At 42.1% G+C, this 14604-nt stretch overlaps 2 protein-coding genes across 4 annotated transcripts; one reads left to right on the top strand and one right to left on the bottom strand.

The window, feature by feature from the left end:
* Window positions 1-402: 402 nt before the first annotated feature.
* nosip (nitric oxide synthase interacting protein) lies at window positions 403-5041 on the top strand. Of its 2 annotated transcripts, none has more exons than XM_029508402.1 (9): window positions 403-606; window positions 1165-1270; window positions 1351-1432; window positions 2378-2561; window positions 2702-2784; window positions 4220-4336; window positions 4420-4490; window positions 4574-4682; window positions 4854-5041. In XM_029508402.1, the coding sequence occupies exons 1-9, from the start codon at window positions 537-539 to the stop codon at window positions 4923-4925; spliced, it is 894 nt and encodes a 297-aa protein (XP_029364262.1). In that variant the 5' UTR covers window positions 403-536; the 3' UTR covers window positions 4926-5041. The 2 variants fall into 2 exon arrangements, with proteins under 2 accessions (XP_029364262.1, XP_029364261.1); XM_029508401.1 differs by having other exon boundaries at window positions 408-606; window positions 2378-2519; window positions 2633-2784.
* A 744-nt stretch (window positions 5042-5785) lies between these two features.
* Window positions 5786-14378, bottom strand: rcn3 (reticulocalbin 3, EF-hand calcium binding domain). 2 transcript variants are annotated; one of them, XM_029509391.1, is made up of 8 exons: window positions 14283-14378; window positions 13509-13732; window positions 13066-13259; window positions 12157-12329; window positions 11646-11706; window positions 11474-11565; window positions 10251-10358; window positions 5786-6087 (listed from the first exon to the last, which is right to left on the bottom strand). In XM_029509391.1, exons 2-8 carry the CDS (start codon window positions 13724-13726, stop codon window positions 5980-5982), a joined length of 954 nt encoding a protein of 317 aa, XP_029365251.1. In that variant the 5' UTR covers window positions 13727-13732; window positions 14283-14378; the 3' UTR covers window positions 5786-5979. The 2 variants fall into 2 exon arrangements, with proteins under 2 accessions (XP_029365251.1, XP_029365250.1); XM_029509390.1 differs by lacking the exon at window positions 5786-6087 and adding an exon at window positions 7601-9801.
* Between the last annotated feature and the right edge of the window lie 226 nt (window positions 14379-14604).

Raw genomic sequence — 14604 nt, 5'->3', positions numbered from 1 at the left:
GATACATTTTTACGATGAAATAGCATTTTAACTCAATAGCTTCCAGGCCATATCATATGTTCCAACACAAAACCTGCTATGCCTTTAAAAACAGTAGAAGTAAATGCCCTAGTTTGTACACGCTGTAGCGGTCTTCTGTCTCCCTGTGTTTAGTCTGCAATAAGGGTGCACTTGAATATATTTGTCGGGTCATTGTCCGGTTTTATATTTATATTTGGGGACAGATATAATATAATATATATTCTGTCGAACACACAGCTTAAAACTAACTTCTCTCCTATGGTTGTTTGATATTAATTTATTTTTCTGTACCGATGTAAAGTCGACCAGAGATACTATATCGTACCAGGTATTCTACACTAGATGGAGATGTGCACCATATAACTAATGGATACGACCCGTCACGAAGACAACAGAAGAAGAAGGCGGAAGCGGAAAAAGAAAACAAGAGGCGAAAAAGATCAAGTAGATCGAGTTGCGAAAATCATTGATCTCTAAGATTAGCTGCTGAATACAAGATCGCAGATTTGGGGACAATGACCCGACATGGGAAAAACTGCACGGCAGGAGCTGTTTATACATACCACGAGAAGAAGAAGGACACAGGTGAGAACCAGCTGTACAGAAGTGTCCAGCTCAGTCTCACACAGGAGAGCTCGGGCGGTCCACTGCACCCGGCAGCAACAACTCTACCTGGGCCTGAATTCACACTTTTAACACGTTCCACAGCTGGTTTCTTTTTTGTTTTTCAGTTGTGAAACATGGTGTACCTGCTCTTAGTCCTCTCTGTCCAACATGCTGCTTGACCAGCAAGTTGGATCATTAATGGGTCAGTTTCAACCTAGCAGAGAAGTAAAAATAGAGCAGAGGATGTGTCTGACTGTGCCTGAGAGATGCACATCCAGGCTACATTTAAAGGATCATGACGTTAGAAATGGTATGAACTAACATCACACTGATTCATGATATCAACATGATAGCTCGTGGAGAAGCTTGTCCACTAGTTCAATCCCTCGATGTGGGGCAAGATACTAAACCCCGACTTTCTCTTGGTGGCTGCTGATGAGCATGGCATATAGTGTAAAGCTCTGTAAGTGACCCATACAACTACTTAATGACATCAGCAGCATGTGAATGTGTCCTATGTGGTTTTCTCTTGCTCAGCGGCATCTGGTTATGGGACTCAGAGCATTCGACTGGGAAAAGATGCCATCAAAGACTTTGATTGCTGCTGCCTATCCCTGCAGCCTTGTCAGGATCCTGTCATCACGTATGTTTCACATGCACAGAAACACACTGTGTGACCTTTAAACTTCACAGCAAGCATTAAGACACTGTGTCTTCTTATAGTCCGGATGGATACCTTTATGAGAAGCAGGCAATTCTTGAGTACATCCTGCACCAGAAGAGAGAAATTGCCAAAAAGATGAAGGTAAACCACAGCGACACACCAACATTGTCAACACTAGCATTTCCATGGTGATTTAGCAAAGAGCTCCGTCCACGCTCAGACACCTAATCTGTCTGAAAACGGTCAAATTGTTGCTGTGATGCAACAGCTGCTGAGGACAGAGAGACAGCTAATAACATCCATATGCCATTGCAGATCCAAACACTGTCAGAAAGTCACATAACCCTTGTCTCTCTGAACAGCTAAGGCCCTCATCCACCAGTGATTTTCCAAGTGTGTGGTGGGGAATGAAGGCATGACCATTGGGATGTGTGACCAGAGGATGAATAACCCTAACCCTATGATGTGGAATAAATGTTGTGAACTTATATATTTGCTTTTGAATCTTATTCATGGCGGGGCGTAATCAAATCATGCTTTCACAGTAGCAATAATTTTAACCTCTGTTTTCACAAAACATAATCGATAGGGATTAAAAGGAAATACTAAGCAGTGCTAAGACAAAAAAGTCAGAGTTCTGCTGATAGCAAGCTTGACTTCACAATGAAGTGAGTTTTTTACTTAAGTGTTTACTTAATGTTTGACAAAATGAGACCCAATGAAAAAGACCCTTAGAAAATTATATGCCAATGTTAATTGGGGTTTTTTGAGAGAAAAATCTTCCTCTGTGTCGTCTGCAGGAACAAAGCTCTGCAAAAGCTTCATCTGTCAAATATAAAACAGTCATGACATATTTCTAAGTCGCATACAAAAATGCCCACTGTGACAAACCTTAGGCTGATGGTAAGTGGTGAAACATAGTTTTTTAATTTAGCAATTACTTAAATAAATATTTTAGCTGCCATCTAAATAATGACAGTTAATGACTAAATGAAAAGTGTGTTTGTGTGAGACACATAGTTGGTGCTTTTACCTGCATGTAAAAAAGTCCATGTCTCAGCTGTGTTTCCTGCTCTGACTCTTCAGGCCTATGAGAGGCAGAAACAGGCACAGAAGAGCAGCAGTCAGCTGGAGTCCAAGTCGGAGGAAAGGGAAAGGGTGGAGAGGTTCAAAACTAGGGAGAACAGCATTGTGTCCAAGCCCATCAACCCATTCACGTCAGTTACAGGTCTGTTACTCCATATCGTAGATGGCTCTGTGGGGTCTCCATGTCTGAGATGTCACGTGTGGCAGAAAATCATCATTGTTAGGACAGGAGAGACTGACTGTTTCTCTCCTCAGGGGCAAACAAAGGAGGTGAAAAGAGCAGGACTGACAGCAACTCAGCAGAGTCTTCTTGTGCTGCTTCAGCGTCCACCTCCAGCCATAGTCTGCCCAGTTTCTGGATCCCCTCGCTGACCCCAGAGGCCAGACCCACCCAACTCAAGAAACCAGTGAGTGGCTTCTCCCTCTGCATCTGTTTAGAGCAGTGTTGTTTCAGTTGTAAGAAAAGGGACTGAATCTGGTGTTGGGCTTAGGTAGTTAATTGATGATTGGCTATCACTCATCAACTTAACTATTAATATTAAAAATATACATTTTACCTGACAAATTATAAAAGTTACTTCAGGGCACCGCCCTAAAAAGGGAAGCAATAGCCAAATCACCAAGTCACTCTCGTGAAATACTATTAATTTGTATCTCAGAGTAATAATTAACTTCATAAGTAATAAGATAGAAGGATTTGGAGTTCTGCAGATAAGGGGTTCTTGTATTCTTGTGCAAAATCAAATTGACCAACCGTTGTTGCACACAGGTTCTATCATAGGTTCTATCATGTCTGGGTCTGTCTATTTGTGTGTGTTGTCTGAATATTGAATAAATGGCTCATATGGCCCTTTGTTAAGGCCAGTTGAAATAGCTTGAATGGAGAGGGTTAGTTGCATGCAGGACAAGTGATGTTACAAAGTTTGTTTGAGCATGCAAAAATCAACATCAACACCCAGTGTTGCTAACCAAAAACCCAAACACAGAAAAAGGCCAAACAGAGAGAGTAACCAAATCTACATTTGCATGTACAAAGGGAAACAGTACCATTATTAGCTGTGCTTGTTTTATATTAGGTTGGCACAGTGAACATTACCCATGTCGGATGAGCAACTGCTTTGTCCAAGTCCAGTGTCCTAGGTACAAATTTGAGGGGTTGAATTATTCTTTAAATTTTTTTGCATTTCTGGTGTTGCTGTTAAGTTAGCAGTTGATGCGAAGTTGAGGCTTGTTGTTTGAAAGCAACAGTTGGAAGTTTCCCTCTTTCTGTCACACAATCATGTTTTGCTACTTATCCATAAGAGTCAGTGGGTGCTGAAAGAGACCTCTGGGCCAGGAGAGCAAATGCAAGAGAGAGCCTCCACAAGAGGCCTCAGAAGATCCAAGCCAACCAAGGATCCAGGGACAAGAGCAGGCCAAGAAGAAAGTGGCACAAAGAGAGAATAGAGAAGAGAGTGAGAGGAGGATCAAAGTGGGGATTTTGTAGACCTGGGTGACATGTGACACAGTGACCAATAGGAGCTGGACTGACAGTTTGTGGCAATCTTCCATCATAGGTGTGAAAAATTGAGTATTTTGAGGGACTGTGTTCGATGGATGCTTCTTTGTCTGTGGGAACCAAGGACCATATTGTCTAAGACTGATGATCACCGAGACCAGTGTTGGGCCACAGCCCATTCAAGAAAAGGCTTCACATGTTTTATATTAGGTTGGCCCAGTGGCTCAGCTTCACATGAAGTGAACAGCTGATACTACTTTAAGTCAAACCTTAAATCTACTTTTTCTTTTGACTGACGTTCTGCTTGTGTAATACCCCCATCCCCTTTGTTTTCCCTCCTTCAGAGTAAGGCTGTTTTGTGCCCAATGTCAGGACAACCCATTAAGATGAATGAACTCATCACAGTGCGCTTCACTCCCCTGGATCCAAGTCTGGACCGAGTGGCCCTGCTCACCCGCCAGGTCAGCTTAGATCAGCATTTGGTCATTTTGGACCAGTACCAGTTCTAATGTGTCTGTAGTGTAATTCTGTCTTCTGTCCTTAGGACAGGTATGTATGTGGAGTAACCAGAGATGTCCTGGCCAACAGCATCCCCTGTGCTGTGTTGCGACCCTCGTGAGTGTCAGCATGTTTGCCCCAGTTCTGGTGGTCTAATGTGATTTGTGTTTGGACTGTGAGTGACTCTGTCCTCTGCTCAGAGGGACCGTGGTGACTCAGGAGTGTGTGGAAATGCTGATTAAAAAGGACATGATGGATCCTGTGACAGGAGATAAACTATCAGAAAGAGACATCATACCACTGCAGAGGGTGAGTGTGTCAAGCCGCGAAAACCAGAAATAAAGTTCTTGATGGATTCAATAGGTCCAGGTCAGGACAGCCATAAAACTGAAGTGGGGAGATAAAGTTAGACAACTGCTGCAGGAAGTGGATTTACTGATTGTGGTTTGTGTGCTCTGATGTCATCTCTGCCCCTCGCAGGGTGGAACTGGCTTTGCTGGATCTGGAGTCGACCTTAGCGCTCAGGAGGCTCGTCCAGTGATGCAGGTGTGACCGAAAGAGATTCACAGGACTGTAATATTGTCATTGAGATTGTGTTACTTTTTGAGTGTAACTATGTGCAGTGTAAAAGACTTAACCAGAACTAAATAAATGTCATATTAACCATAGCACTCTCCTCTGTAATGTGTCTCCTGATCACGTCTTCCTCCGTTCAGCCGCAGTCTGACCTGCTGTCAGTAACATCTTCCATCTTAAAGGACCATTGAGGATAATCCTCATCATCATGATTCCCTTGGTTTTTACAGGAGCCCAGAACAAATAAACCAAACATTGGTTCTATAGAGAGTTTGTATAGGCTATGTGTATGATTTAATGTCCCCTTAAGGCCACTCCAGGTTCTCCTAAAGGATGGGAATATGAGGTGAGGTATCTGCGCAGATAATAATGAAGTCACTTGTTTTCACCCAGTTTCACCCAGTTCTAAGCATTTATACTACATTTAGTAACCATGTTCTGCCAAAGTCTCTATCTCACTCTCTCTCTCTCCCCCACTCTCAACCCAATCGGTCGAGACAGATGGCTGCCCCCCCTGAGCCTGGTTCTGCCCTAGGTTTCTGGCTCTTAAAGGAAGTTTTTCCTTGCCACTGTTGCCAAGTGCTTGCTCATCGGGGGATCTGTTGGGTCTCTTTAAATGAATTTCTAAAGAGTTTGGTCTAGACCTGCTCTATATGTAAAGTGCCTTGATGTAACTGTTATGATTTGGCGCTATACAAATAAATCTGATTTGATTTGATTTGACTTGTTTTCAGAGTTAATTGATGTTGCTTTAAACAATTAAACTGCTTATATGTGTTAATGTCTGTATGTGTAACATTTAAAAATACAGACCCCAAGAATCATTTCTGGTTGTTTTTATCATATGTATAACATCACATGATGTCCAGGTAATGGATCTGTGAACATGCACCATGAAGCCACCCCCCATCAGCAGTTTTGCAGTGCCTCTACGAGTCTTGACAGCGTCTCTGACTCTGATGCACTGCTATTGGTCAACACGTGGACTGGCCTGCTGTGAAGAATGTCATCTCGTGCTGTAGTAACTTCTTCACAGTTCGTCATGCCCGTAAATTCTCATGCTTCCATAGTCCGTGATGGTACTTGTTTTGATTAAGTCTAGCTTATCCAGCATCTCAGACAGAGTGAGACAACCGTCCTAATGAACAGGAGACAGAGAGGGTTAAGTATAAGTACAGTTTTATTCTACACTACATTAAAGAAGGTCAAAAGCCACTTGCCACTTTGTCGAGTACAACAGTGTTATTTAGCTTTTAGAAGTAGTGTGTTCCAGTCAGTGGAGCTGTATGTTAAATGTGATGGTATTATTGGACCTGAGCTTTAGCCAGAGATTATTCATTCATTAAATCATGTTATACTGCTTCTCCGATTCCAGGTCATAGAACATGCTTAAGCCAATCCCAGCATATGGGGTGAGGGCAGGATACACCATGGACAGTTTTTTTGATTGTTGGCCCAATCAAAGGGCCAACATACAGAGACAGACAGAAGAACAACCACTCATAATCACATACAGCCAATTTAGAAGCAAGTGTGTACACCAGAAACAAATTTATTGCACAGTGGAATGTGATGATTTCACCTTCAGTCCAGTTTGTGTAATGATTTTCACAGGAAGCAGTCTGTAGTCTGTGACAACAGTCTGCTGGCCAAAGGCAGGAATGACTTCTTGGTGCACTCTGTAGTGGATCTTGTGGAATTGTGCCTTTGGCTGCATGTGCTCTGTGTCTGATCAGCACATCATGGGGTGGATGAGAGTCAATAAGATGCTGTCCTGCAGCCAATAATGTCTGACTCGTTAGATTATTTTTAAACCTTTTTGAAATTATTACTTTTTGTAGATTATTACACCCACGTGACCCCATGCATATTCTTAGCTATGATTTCAAAATAGAGTGGTGTCCACTGTGGCCCTCAATGCGTCATGCCCAGTATATTCTTTGCAGTCTGACATTATCTACTCGCAAACCTCACACAGATGCTTTGTATTTGCGAACCCAGGTAGGATGAATATTGATGTAACTTTGTTATGATTTGGAGCTATATAAATAAATAAATATAAATATATTACATATAAATATATAATAAATATAGAAATAAATCTGATTTGATTTGATTATAATGAGTCCAATAATGTGTGACACCACTCACATCTGGGAGGAGTGGGTAAGTCTAATTATCATTATCAAAGTATATGAAATCCTTATCAGAATTAATTAGAATCCACTACCTGGTTAGCTTACAGATTTATTGTTCACAATAGCATAATTTTATTTAACATAAAATGGGCTTTGTTTAGTTTTGTTTTTTGTTCTGGCCCGAGGCCAGGGATGAAATTTTGATTTCAGAGGTGGGGGTGGCACAACTTGCTTGAGTATGGGGGGCGCTTGAACTGCCAGAACAGTGCCAATCTATCCTACACCTCAAAGCAATATGAACTTCAAATATGTGTAAAACTACAGCCAAGAGGCTTTTAAATACAAAGTTGTCACTTTGCCGCAAACACAGACTCCTGGCCATTAGTGATGTGTCAGTGGCAAATGAAACAGCTCTTAGAACTGGCTCTTTGAAGCGAACAACGGAAGCCACTTTTTTTTCTTCCCAAGACAGCCTCTCATCCCAAGAAGCACGAGAGAGAGAAAACACATACACACATGTTAAGTACTTTATAAATACGATTAAAATGCATTTAGGCAGAGTTCACAGGCTATCTCATTTGTATCTCATCAGAGAAACAATATTAATTTCATATACATTTTTTAATAAAGCTCTACAAGCAGTCATTCCCAGTCTTTGCAGGTGCCCCCATTCCAGTTTACCATATGTATTAATTATACATGTTGTTATGAATCAGTTAATGTTAACTCACTGAAGAGTTACATCACTTGTGTAGGATACATTCACATTCATAAATAATGCTGTTAGCAATGTTTTCCCTCCTAGTGAGCGTGCTAGAGGCTCTAAACTTCGCTAAATAGATACAGTCATGGGACTAACGTTAAAAAAGGTGTTGAAATGCAATCTCCACTTTGATATAATGAAATAGTCTCTTCTTTTTGGTGAACTGTGCACCACACTTCACTGACACTTAAAGCAACATTTCAGTTGCGCAGCGTGCAGCTTAAGTGTGCAGCCAGAAATACTGAGCCAATGCAGGAAGCTTCTGTTCTGCACGTAGCATACCATTGACAGCTGTGACATTTTGCCAAATAGGAGAAGCAGGGCAGATAATTTCAGAAGCCTCAAAGCTGAGGCACTTGGTGTTCCTCCATGGCAATCTTAACTAATTAAGACAAGTTATCTGGATGCAGATTTTTTTATATTATTGTTATTATTATTATTATTTGTTGTGGTGTGTGTTTCGCACAGATTCTGTGTCGCTTCACCTTAAATTTCTTGTGACTGGGGACAGGGTGCTGCTGTCTGAGGACGCCGAAAGTGAGCTTATAAAAGTTTAAGTAACTCAGTCACATGGATCATGGTGTAGTCATAAACCAGCTCTGCAAATAAAATTGTACAGACTTAAAACTTTATTAATAGGAATGTGTGTCTGGTCCACAGCCCTGCTTCACAAACAATCCTGACACTCCTAGATAGAACAGATGTTGAACCTTTCCTCTCATACTCTGCTCCATGTTAATATGGATGCACAACATTATTGCTGCAGATTTGTCAGCAGTCTGTTCTACCACATCCCAAAGTTGGTCTACTGGACCCAGGTCTGGAAAGTGAACTGGTCTCACTGTCATGTGGGTGAAAATTGAAACTTTGTGTATGTGATATTATATGTGACATGAGCATTGTAGTGCACCAAGTTGATGTTATAAGATGGTGAAGGATATGACTGTGAAGAGATTAGCATTACCAACAACAATACTTGGACTGTGGCAACTCAACTGATTGGTTTCTAGCCTCAAAGTGTGACTTAATATGAGACTTTTTGGGCCTGTGGTTACTTTGACCACAATTAACCACAGACCATACATTTTTTACATTTGAATGTTTAATATTAATATTGATCATTTTTATATTTAAACACAAATTATGTTTGAATGATTAATATGGATGACACATATATTTAAGACAGTAATCCAATAATTTTCCTAGTGAATTCAGTCTCATTGCAACAACTGGCTGTGTACACTGCCACTCACTACTCCATCGATCGTGTCTGTATACTGATATAGGGAGTTTGAAACCCACAAAATAGCTCCACGCAGAAAGGTCCCAGGTATGGGCTTCACAATCTTTGCTGGTGAACCTCCAAAAATAATCCCGATTGTATGAACCTGTCATGTCACTTGGTGTAGAATGAAAACTAAATTTTTAGAAAAAAAAACAAAACAACAACAGTACTTTATTTAAGATGTCAAACCCAAAGGCAGTCACAGCCCTTTAGTGTTATTTCTGTGCATTTTACCTGTAGACTGACCATGCAACTTCATGACATTGCAAGTGCCAGATACACATGCTACCTCTGAGAACAAGGGGCTTTATCATAAGAGTGTGTGTGTGTGTCTGTCATCAGTACTTTCACATACACAGTATGCGAATGCATGCTGTATTAAGTCTGTGTATACCTGAATTTCTTGATGTGTAAAGAAGGGTCTATGATTTTACCCTTTGATTTTCAGTCAGATGCTGATTGACCCCCTTCTTCTGCCCCGGTCCACCCCACCATCCTACCCCACTGCAGTACAAAAATGGAAATCCACCTATATTTCTGTTGGACAATGACAGCTCATCAGAGTTCATCGTGTCTCTTGGTTAAATCCTCCCCATAATTGGTGGCCTGGCTGCCCACAAACATGTTCCAGTTGGCCAGAATCTCCTTCTTGGTTATTTTCTCATCCTGTCGTGGGGTTCATTGATTTGTGATCAGGTGATGAAGAACAGGAGTGAAAGACAGACAAAGAGGTTTGTTAATGCTTGTTAATAATTAAGCAGTAATTAACCTATAATTATCCCAGTTATGCCCATCATGTTAGCAAGCAGATCCTACACAGATGTGTTAACTCTGTGTTGTACCTGTCATGTCACCATGCAGCTGTGTCAGGTTTACTGAATGTACAGTGTGTTTCTGCTCCAGGTCATGGTCCTTTACACCACCTTATTAATAGGTGCGTTTGTTTTTTCTGTTGCATTACTTGCTCTATGACATGTGTCTCGAAAATTCACATTAAACAGGATTTGTAGAACACAATGAGTGCAAACCTGTGGTATCAGTGATCAGTATGAGGTGTATTGTTCAATGTCTGCGGGCTCAGCACCCCCAACTGAACTGAACTGGCTCAGGTTTACCTTGTCAGTGTCTGTCTCATGGATCAGGTGTTTGGCTTCGTTGTCAGCGTGGTCAACCTCTGCGGGTAAAACCCAGTAAGCCACTTCGTGTGCATCAAGGAAACCATCCTGCAAAAAAATACCAACTGTTAGAGAGCCCAATCAGCAAAGAGCAGGCGAAAAGGCTAAGTGAGACAGTCGTTTTAAAAGGAATATGTGAGGGAAACTCTTGCAGAGGATAGCGCATACTTCACTGCGCCCCCCCCCTTGGGAAATTTGATTTAAACCCTACAATGCTAGACACAATGCCCCAGCAGGCAAAAAGAAGGCATACGTTCAGGCCATTTAGGGTAATCCGTTAACCTAAAGGTGCAAACATTTGGACTGTGGGAGAACATGAGTACTTGGAGGGAACCAATACAGACACATGGAGAACATGCAAACTCCACACAAAAAGGCCTGGGTACACAACACACGACCTCCTTGTTGTGAGATAACAGCAGGAAGCACCACACCATCTGATAAGAATGAATCATACAGTAAATACCAAGGAAAAACATGAGAGCGTTTGTAATGCTGTACACCATCTTTACTCTCTCCTCATTTCAGCCTTGTTTTTAAAAACACCAAACACACAAGTCCCCTCATGTATGAAGCCTAGCATTAAATTGCAAGACTGGACCTTTAGACCTGCAGTAACTGGTTTTGGCCGCATGAGGGTTGCAGCATTTCTAACTGAGTCAGCCTGCTGTTTGCAGATCGGCAGGTGAGAACAAGTGGAGGCAGATCTTTTCCTGAGAACAGTTACAGCAGCAGTAAACCGATTATCAAAGGATAAAAACTGAGCTGAAAGTCACTTCACAGCTCTCATCACAAGCATAGCCTCCTGAACATTAAACCTTGTCTGTCTTCACACAGTCACATCCCATTATATCCAAGAGAGCAGAGGTGTCCAAATCTGGTCCTGGAGGGCCACTGTCCTGCATGTGTTAGATGTTTTCTGCTCACACACCTGATTCAAATGATCAGCTCGCCATCAAGCTCTGCTGAGGTCTGATAAGGAGCCACTCATTTGAATCAAGTATGTTGGAGCAGGAAACATCCAGGGCTGGATTTGGACACCTCTGCCATAGAGACAGTCAGAGACATCTGACGCCCCAGGTAAACAACCAGCTGTCACCACACAGTTGGATTCCCACTCTGACCTGATTTTTCAGACTAAAGACGAAATGAACAGCTTTTACCTTGTTGGTGTCTCTGAAGTCTGAGAAGTGTTTGCGCTCAGTCTGGACCCAGTCAGGCTCACTCTCCCCAGTCTCAGGAGTGTACATATCCCCTTTGGAGCAGCACACACAGTCAATTTTGGTCATCTGCAGGTCAGCAATGAAGAGGGCAGGGTTAAATGGAGTTACTTACCAATGTATTCATCCAGGTTGATTTTTCCATCTCCATCCTTGTCGATGTCCTCCACAGTTTCCTGAAAGACAAAATGATTCAGGTCTTTGAATGATCATCTCTCAAAGAGTGGGGGGCTTCTTACATTATTAAAAGTGTAGTATCACAGCTGTATGGCCCATGTTTTACGAGCCTATAAGTGTTTAATGTAAAAAGGGTTCCATACCATGATCTCTACTAAAGTTTTTTTTTCCCCAGGCACCAAGCTCTTGCTCTATGGTTATGGTTTTGAATGTCTCTGAGCTCACCAGTCCACCATCCATTGCACCTCATCACACACACACAAACAGAGTAGCTTCAACTGAAGGAATTGCTTGACAATATTAGATAATTTCTAACAAGTATTAAAAATATTATGCCAAAACTAAATCAGCTTGGGTGCAAAAAAGCCCAGGTTCTGGATCTTGAATCTTTATCATGGCTGCCAATACCTAATCATCAGAGTGCCTGTGTGGTACAGACCAGATCCTACCTGCACCACCACATCCTTCATGTAGTCGAACTCCTCTGGGTGCAGGAAGGCAGTAAACTCCTCTCGGGTGGCAATGCTGTCACCATCTCGGTCGGCCACCCTGAAGCGTCGCTCATCCCGGATGAGCATAGACTTATAAGTGGCCTTATCATCGATGTCATCAAACTCCTCATCTGAAAAACAAAAGCCCCATTTATCAGAATTGCAGTATATACATACATACATACATACATATATATATATATATATATATATATATATATATATATATATATACACATATATATACATATATATACACACACACACACACATATATATATAGATTTATATTATATTTTTTATTTCAATAAATGGATCATATATACGTATGTATGTGTGTGTGTGTATATGTATATATATATATATATATATATATATATATATATATATATATATATATATATACGTATACGTATACGTATATATGATCCATTTATTGAAATAAAAAATATAATATAAATCTGTATAATTATTGTATCAGATAACGTAAAGCTTGCTACAGTCACATAGTGGCACAACCTTTTTTTTCCCCCCAGCAGGGGGGAATTTATTTGAGTGGGAAGTGTTGTAAGCTTTGAAGCACGGAAGTGGATCTTTGAGTTGGAAAAGTAAGGATAGTACTGGGACGAGCTCCACTCTCCCAGACCAGGTGGTGAGTCACACTAAGGACAGATGGACGACCTGTTTAGGTCCACTGTGCTGCAGCACTTTATTTTTGTAAGGGACAGCTGGTCTCTGCCTTTGCAGATACTAGGAGATGAACTGCTGAACTGAATCATGGTCGCAAGAAGCTACACTGACAGGAGGAAGAAGATCAAATGATGAGAGGAGGTAAAGAAAATGTGAGAGTGAGGACTAGAGGTTTACCAAGGTAGAAGCCGTAAGTGGTGTTCTTGTACTCCTCCCAGGCAATCTTGTCATCCTGGTTCTTGTCGTAGTCCTTCCAATGCTTGTTGACGTTCTCCTCAATGTACCTCCTCTGCCGATGCTTTATCCAGTAGTGCAGCTCTGTGTGGCTCACGTAGCCATCTTTGTCAGTATCAATGCGTTCAACGATCTTCCTGCAGTGAGAGGATAGGGTTGGCGGATAAGGCTTGGAGAATAGGAACTTGGCAAAGTTTAAACACCACAAAAAAAGACTCTTCTGTTAAATTTACTTTACACATTTGATTCTACCTTTTGCATTAGTTTTTAGTTCTTTTTATTTAGGAATGTATTTTAAATATTATATCCCATACTTCAGACTCTGACAACCTTAAAACATTCCACTTCCTTCAACCCAAACCCAGAGTCTGACCAGAGGAACCTACGCTAGTCTGTCCCTGCTCTCTTCGGGGCTCAGCTGGTCAAAGGTTTTGGCTTCCTCTTTGCCCAAAAAGGCTTCGTGGTCATACTGGAAGCTGTGACCATCATCATGGGCGTGGTCACTCAGATCAGCTTGGTGGTGGATGCGCTTCTCCTGAGCGGGAACGGCAAAGGTCACAGCTGCCAGGACACAAAGGGATGCTAGAGACCAGAGCAGCATCATGATGGACTGGAAAGACAGACAATACAAATTGCTCAGAACAGACCAGAATCTTACAACTCCTCAACAAGCAGCAACAGCGCCTCCTAAAGGCAAGCGTCACACTGGGGTAATATAGCTGTGGCTCCTGTCCTCTCACCTCCTATTTATCTCTTGAGCTCCTTGTTTAAAGCCAGCCACTCAGATTTGAACTATGTACTCTAAGTGTGGACGTAGAGGCTCAGGAGCTAGAACACATTCCTAAATATCCAGCTGGACTACCAAGCAACTAGAACATTGATAGGGCCTCTGTGGACACTGAGATCTCTGCAGAAAGACCTCTACACACGTCAGTTAATCCAGAACACCCACGCCTGTCTACATCTTTCCATGTCAGTCGACATTAGCCCTCATGCAGCCGAAGTTTAAAGTCTAAGAGCAGAATGCGGGACACTGGAAACTAGCTGAGTTCCACCACCACATACCACGGATCGTCACAGATCATCAGACACCCCGACATGTCATCTCAGATCATCACAGACCATGAAAGATGATGACAGATTAGCAAATCTGGACTTACCAGCGGCGGGTAGACTCTCGCGACGTTTACTTTTGAAACGACTGAGCAACGGGCGAGTCCGCGTTGGCACTCTGACCAATAAATAACCACCTCACGGGGGCGGGCCCCGCTTTTCAGACTACCAATCCCCAGCGCCATGAGGGGGACTCTGTCCAATAAGATGTGGGATGTCGTATTATGACACACTCATTGGCTGTTAACCGCCACGTTGTAACGCAGACGCGTTCCATGTAAGAGAAGTCATATTACAATTAAAAAAAAAGAGAGAAGTCATTCTACACTTCCGCTACAGCAGCGTTTCTCAAACTGCGGGGCGCGCTGG

Source organism: Echeneis naucrates, chromosome 8 (genome assembly GCF_900963305.1).
Source record: "Echeneis naucrates chromosome 8, fEcheNa1.1, whole genome shotgun sequence".
NCBI lineage: Eukaryota > Metazoa > Chordata > Actinopteri > Carangiformes > Echeneidae > Echeneis > Echeneis naucrates.
The sequence above is the reverse complement of the archived record's forward strand: the minus strand, read 5'-3'. Positions and strand labels throughout refer to the sequence as shown.